Source organism: Triticum dicoccoides, chromosome 2A (genome assembly GCF_002162155.2).
Source record: "Triticum dicoccoides isolate Atlit2015 ecotype Zavitan chromosome 2A, WEW_v2.0, whole genome shotgun sequence".
NCBI classification, from domain to species: Eukaryota; Viridiplantae; Streptophyta; class Magnoliopsida; order Poales; family Poaceae; genus Triticum; species Triticum dicoccoides.
This window is the reverse complement of record NC_041382.1, coordinates 621,874,619-621,881,404: the sequence shown is the minus strand read 5'-3', so window position 1 is coordinate 621,881,404 and position 6,786 is coordinate 621,874,619. Positions and strand designations below refer to the sequence as shown.

At 53.4% G+C, this 6,786-nt stretch overlaps 1 protein-coding gene across 2 annotated transcripts; it reads right to left on the bottom strand.

Moving 5' to 3' along the window:
- Nucleotides 1-909: 909 nt before the first annotated feature.
- On the bottom strand, nt 910-5,859 carry LOC119355808 (serine carboxypeptidase-like 35). Of its 2 annotated transcripts, none has more exons than XM_037622685.1 (8): nt 5,477-5,859; nt 3,933-4,040; nt 3,648-3,836; nt 3,411-3,499; nt 2,622-2,933; nt 2,387-2,532; nt 1,454-1,546; nt 910-1,395 (listed from the first exon to the last, which is right to left on the bottom strand). In XM_037622685.1, the coding sequence occupies exons 1-8, from the start codon at nt 5,715-5,717 to the stop codon at nt 1,119-1,121; spliced, it is 1,455 nt and encodes a 484-aa protein (XP_037478582.1). In that variant the 5' UTR covers nt 5,718-5,859; the 3' UTR covers nt 910-1,118. The 2 variants fall into 2 exon arrangements, with proteins under 2 accessions (XP_037478582.1, XP_037478583.1); XM_037622686.1 differs by having other exon boundaries at nt 910-1,389.
- Nucleotides 5,860-6,786: the final 927 nt, after the last annotated feature.

Below are 6,786 nucleotides of genomic sequence, written 5' to 3'. Positions count from 1 at the left end.
CAACAACATAATTAGCCGTAAGAGCTTGTATCCCCATTGAAATCTGTTTGCCATCTTGAATGCTCTCTTTATGCACTAGTTTGCGCCCTTCCCATCACAAATGACATGACGTAATGGCAATCATCTCCCGAATATTCTGAAACCCCATTATAGATAAATCCTGGTTTGGCATGTCTAACAAATATTTCAAATCAGCCTCACCCGCACGATCAACTTCGCAAGCTTTAACAATGATCTTGCCCAAGCCGAGTCTTCTCGAAATCTCCTTAGCCTAATCTAAACTAGTTTAGGGCTTCATGTTTAGGTAGAACTCGATCGGTCACCGACTTGTAGAGGACACACACGAGGTTGTACTTGTACCCCCTCCTTCACCACCACGAGCTGCGTGTTGACGTTGTCCTTACAGGCCGCCACTGCCTCCTTCGGGGCGTGGAGGTCGATCTCCGCCTCGTGGAGACCCTTTGTGATGGGCCAAAGCGCGTCCCCAATCTCGTTGAACTTGTTCCACGCTCTCTGGCCTGCTTCGAGCGCCCCGGCTCGACCGCAGGCCGGTTGAAGCAGCCGGCTCGGCGTCGTGCCGGGGGCGCTAGTGCGGCGGTGAGCCGTTGTGGCCCCCATGCCCGCGACCTTCGCTAGCCATGGATCTGCTCTAAAAGCATGTGCGTGCGGGAATCAGGCGCCAAAGTAGGGAGGGTTGGTTGCCGGAGTTGGTGGGATTGCGGCGGAGGCGGGTGGGGGAAATGCCGGATGCGAGTGGTAAGACGAGGAGAATATACGGGCCGCATATAAAAATTTACTAGTCAGGCCTTCTTTATCGGATATGCTGGAGCCGAAAAAAAGCAAATCGCGTAAAACGCCCGGAGTTATACGGGCCGGCGAGGTTTTAAAGATCAGCTAGAGTTGTTCTTATGGCTGGTAATAAACTGATATACGGCAATGCTCGACAGTTCCGGTAAAATACACTTTTAGCTTCCCATGAAAATCCCACATTGATATCGCCACATCTGTTATAGGCATACAACGACGCTACCCAATGAAGCACTTTTTTTAGCAACTACGTATGAAGCACTTGCTTGTAGCTTTGCTGAGCAGAAGAATGGACCACACACACACTTGCGCTAGCGTGGGGTGGAGGCCGGCGGCAGGGGCTGGCCCCGGAGGAAGTGGTAGAGCATGGCGAGCGAGCGGCCGGGCGCGAAGAGCGGCACCTGGTGCCCGGCGCCGCGCACCGTCACCAGCGTCAGCCCCTCCTCGTACTCCACCGCCCACCCGCCCACCTGCTGCCGGTAGAACCACGCCCTCCACCCGCCCCTCGCCCGCGCCCGCAGCTTCATCGCGTTCACGCTGTACCGCGTCGACGTCACCGGCACCCTCCCGTCCGTGTCGCCGCTGCATCTAAAAGTTTAAATTGCCATAGTTTCGGATAGAAGGTTTTTCACAAGATTTTCAGTACCTGTAGACCCAGATGCGCAGTCCGGCGGCCATGAGCTTCTTGAGGACGGGGAGTACGGTCGGCGGCGAGTCGTTCCATTTACTTATCACCGCGCTGCACCACAAACAAACAATTCGTCCGGTCTGGTTACTGACGGCTACGTACATACTACATAGCTTATAAGTATACTGAAACCGTGCATCTTTGCGGTAGGTAGTACGGAGTAGATGGTAAACCACATTGGCAGTACTACGCGTGCTACACAGAAGGATGAATGCAATGCATGCAGGTGCGGCAAAATTTTATGTTTTGACCATTTTCTGAAACCTATTCGAGATTTGACCCTAGTTTGAAAAAAATTCGAGATCTGACCCTTTTGCTACTGCCAGGGTCCATGGCGGTAGGGTGTAACAGCCTATCACCAGGGACCTTGGCGGTAGGAAACATCTCTACCGTCAAACATACTGGCAGTAGCCTATACAATCCTACCGCCAAGCTACTTGGCGGTAGGCCCAAGCACGCACTGTGTTTAACACTTTGGAGAATTTTATGGTAGGGCATGCAACCCTATCGTCAGGGACCTTGGCGGTAGGTTGTTAGATCCTACCGCTAACATCCTACCGACATGAACTTTGACGATAGCAAAAGAGTCAGATCTCGAAATTTTATCAGACTAAGGTAATAGATATTAAAAAATAGTCAAAACACGAAATTTAGCCTGCAGGTGCAAGTTGCAACATCAGATCTGGGGACGGGGCGTCCGCCATTACACTCCATGGCTGGTAGCAGGTGGACGGGGGTCCATTTGTACTGGCAGAAGCACATTGCCGTGCAGCCCACGAGCTGGAAGGATCGCAGGCAGAGTAGCGTGCAGGTGCAGTATTGACTGCGTGCAGAGCGGAGCAGAGCAGAGAAGAGAGCGTGGGTTGGGTAGGGTAGGGTACCAACACCAACCTGCAAGGCGAGTATGGGTACTTGAGGCCCGTCCGGTTGGCGTGCAGCGCGCGCTGCACGTCCTGGCGGTTGAAATACCTGCTCACGTACGCCTCCGTGCACGGGTCGTACCCCGCCGGCGCACGCCTCATCATGTGCCATGCTTCCTGCGCACGCACCACCACCACCACAAGACGCTTATTTTCTTTCTTGCACACACTGTACTCTATCAGAGATGTCAGGGAGTGCGACGTACGTGCTGGGAGAAGAGGCGGGGCGCGGCGACGAGCCTGGACGGGCGCGGCGCCGGGGAGGCGTCGGCGGCGGAGGGGGAGAGGCACGTCGGGGTGTAGATGCTGTAGATGTCGATGTCGTCGAAGGCGCCCATGAAGGCGCGGACGGCGGAGGAGCAGCCCTTGCCGGGCCTGCCGCCGTCGGCCTCCTCCTTGAAGGAGTCGCACTCCCGCGTCACCGCCGAGTGCAGCTCGTCGGAGATGATGGCGTGGCTCCACGCGTACTCCACCATGCCCAGCTGGTCCGTCTCGTCGTTCAGCACCGCGTTGCCAATCTGTGACAATCCGATCCAATCACCTCTGAATCAATTACTGTAATCCACACCAGAAAAGCATGGGAAAAAACGCACGAACGAACAACGGCGCAGGTGAAATCGTCGCAGGCTCAAGTACAAAAGCGGATACGTTCGCAGGTGCGCGCGATGCATGCGTGGAATTATTACCGCGGGTAGAAAGGGCTTGGCACAGGCAGTTGGCCGCGAGCTAAAGCGAGCAAAGATACTACGTAGTGGAGATCCGTAGGCACGTTCGTGGCCATCTTTGGAATAATCTTCTTTCCGCGGCACTGAATCTTTTCACTCCTATCACGCTCTTTTTACCTTTTCCTCTTTATCTTTCTTGGCCACTCACTAACTAACTATGATCGTAGGCACGCGAGTATGGAAGCTGTTTCACGTGCCACTTGGCAATCCTAATGGCATGATTGCAGGCATAACAAGATGGACCAGTTACCCTTTCGGGGTGGAGCTTACCATGAAACCTTTGAGGTTGATGATCCTGCCTCTGCCCGCCGCTTTGTTCCCCTCGTAGATGAGATCTGCGAGCTGTGGGACGTAGTGCCCTGCAGCAAAGCAGATCACGGCAGCTTCATCAGCAGATCATCTTTACCCACAGATTACGACGCAGCACTTCCTCCATCTCATAATGTAAGATGTGTTTAGCACTGCTGGTCCTTCAGACCCAGGGCCCGTACAAAGTATAGTACGTACCGGCGTAGCTCTCTCCGGCGATGTAGAAGTCGCGGCCCTTGAACTCGGGGAACTTGGCGAGCCAGTTGAGGAGGAAGGTGTGCGAGTCCTGCGCCGTCACGCGGTCGCCGAGGCGGCCCAGGTCCGCCGTCTCGTTGGTGTAGGAGAACCCCACGCCCACCGGCGCCTCCAGGAACAGCAGGTTCACGGCTGAAAATCAAACGGCACAGTGTGAAAATTTGGAGGTACGTACGCGATCAGACGTTTCTCTTCATGGAGTTCAGCGAGAAGTGGCACTGTGGTTACCTTTGTTCCACGCGTAGGCGTTGCGGGTGAGGTTGGCGCCGTAGCCCCTGACCAGGAACGGGCCCAGCTCCTGGGCCGCGCCGTAGGCGATGGACGAGCATCCCGGCCCTGCAATTGCACGGTATACAGTGATCACACAAGGATTTATTATCTTTCGTGTTTCGTTCCGTCAGATAATTCAGTTGTAAAGAGGCGACTGCAGATCAGTCGACTGCTGTGGACATATGTTGACAGTCTTATCCACTGGCTGGTGCGAGATGGATGGCCTGTCGAATTGTTTAGTCTAGGTGCTGTGCTAAAATGACACTACTGTTCAGTTCCTACTGAGCAATCAGACGCAAAGGCGAGGACAGGGGGATGAGACAGCTGATTTGCCGACTACCCTACCCGTCAAAGCGGCGAAGACTCGCACTTCCATGCAGCTAACGGACTGATTTTCCACATTTTTTCCCCTCACCGTTTCTTTATCCTAGGGAAAAATCTCCTTGCATGCATATCCACGTTCCTGACTCCTGAGTAGTATCCTCGTAGAAAAGATTATCGCCTGGCAGCTATGGCAGCAGCACGTGCTGGATACCGGGACAAAGATGTAACATCAGGCCGTAACGCTTACGAGATATTCTCGCAGTGGCTCTGAAGAAACACATGCTCACGCCGCAGCAGAGGCTCAGGAATTATTAACCTTTGTAAATCCGCAAGGATCCAAGGGCATTTCTGATATGAGTACAATCTTTAATTTTTGGTTTAATGCAGGTCCCAGTCCCACGGTGGGGTGCCCCATTTGCCCATCTTCCCTCTAGAGCCATGGCCCCCTCGCCATGGCCCTCGAGCTCTGTCCGTCGGCGCAGGCCAAGCTTCTTCCGGGCCTCCAGGGCAGGGCAGGAACAGGATCTGCTCTCCTGTAGCGCTGCCTCGAGAGCCTTCTTTTCTCCTTTTGCCATCTTTTGCAGCGTCTTTCCCTCTGCGCCGCGAGCCTATGCTATGCTCTCCCCTCCCTGCTGCTGCTCTGAATCTGAGTGCATGCCTCGCCTCCTTCCCTGTGGATGGATTCTGGCGCCTTTGCCTTTGAGCTTTTATTGCCGGAAGGAAAGCGCCATTCCTCCGTCGCCACAGACAGGGTGGCCACGCGGCCCTGCAATGAACCTGCCTGCAGGGCTCCAGCGAGCTTCTCCGAATAGGACTTGCCAAATGAGCAGCACACTTGGATGGATGCGCAGGAAATGAACAAGATGGAGAATGGAAGAGCACATCAACCAAAGGCTACTACATGTTGCTAGAAACAAGCTGGTAGCAATACGTTATGAGCAAGTTAGAAACTGAAAACTGAAGAGGCTCACTGTGCCGTGCCGGAAAATTAGCGTAGGTTAGCGAGTTTGCAACCGACGGCCGGACTCTGCGCCTGCATTTTTCGCATGACACCGCTACGCGAGTAGGCTAAAATTATCGAAATGTTCGTCATGGAACACTGAAAGCGAAAGCAGGAATCACGAGTGGGCAGCAATCGAGAGATCTGCGGAGCTAGGGATGAGGACGTGCGTGCGTACCTCCGTTGAGCCACAGCACGAGGGGCTTCTTCTCCGGCTCCTTCTCGGCCTCGAAGAACCAGTAGAAGAGCGCCTTGTCGCCGCCCGTTCCGACGTCGACGTAGCCGGCGTAGTGCTTGAACCCGACCTCTGGTTGCCCGGGGAGACCGGTGACGAGGTCGCCCTCTGGCCGCGGGCTCCAGGAGGCTCCGGCGACCGCCGCCGACGCCGCCGTGGCAAGGAGGAGCAGTGCCATGGCCATGGCCACGGCTGCTTCTGTGTGGAAGCGCTTGTGTGTGTAGTCTGCTCTGCTTGGGTTTTGGCTCTAGGCTTTTGGGGTGTGCGGCGAGGTGAGCTTGTTTAAAAACGGAGGGAGGGGGAAGAAAAGCTTAGGAGAAGGAGAATTTTGCGGCGGTAAAGAAGTGAGAAGGTTAGGGAGAGGTGGTGGTGTTAAATTATTTGGGTTAGCGGGGTGAGTTTGTAGTGGGCCCAAACGTTGGGAACAGGCCGGCCTGTGTCTTGTCGTACAAAATCGTATGGGTGAAAATATCGTACGCAAGGCAGTTTCGTTTTTGGTAGGTGGTTACTGGTCAGGACGTCGTGTGGGGGTGCCGATGGGAGCCTATCCGGAGATGACGGTGGCTTGTTCACTGGTCACTGCGTGCTTCGTACTGCCATGGTCAGTCAATGACTTAGGTCATTGCACACGTTTGCCGTGGCATTTGTCTTCTCTCGCAGTTCTGTTTCACGGTTCAGATATTTTTGTCCCACAAGTTGCATTTGTTCATCAACTTTTGCCGGCGAGTCCGGCTCAAGAATTACGGACGGGAGCGTGGTAGAAAAAATAATCGAGCACTTAAGATACGGAATGTAACGAAAATGCTACATCAACGGAGTGGTTACGGGAGTATTACGGGCCTTTCCTTTAATCCTTTTTAAGCTGGTCATAGTGGGGAGTAATTTAGACTAGTGTCATATGCATGACACTAGTCTAAATTACTACCCCATAGTGCAAAGTATCTTAGTAGTGTCATAGTTTGTTTCATTTATTGCCTTATAGACTCATTTTATCTCGGGAAACGCTATGTTACAGTAACATATTATGTTACTCCAAGCATTTATTTTCTCATTAAATACTTGCCACATAAGCAAATTTGTCTTAGGATGCGTTAAGTTACTACCTAAGTTTACCCCCAATATAGCTAGCCTTACCTCCTCCCCTGATTTTCAGGTGGATGGGGCCCATCCCTCCCCTTAAACCAATCACAATGTGCCAAATCTCAATCAGTCCGTAAAGCCTCTGTTAAAGTCCGTGAATGTAGCATTGCTCG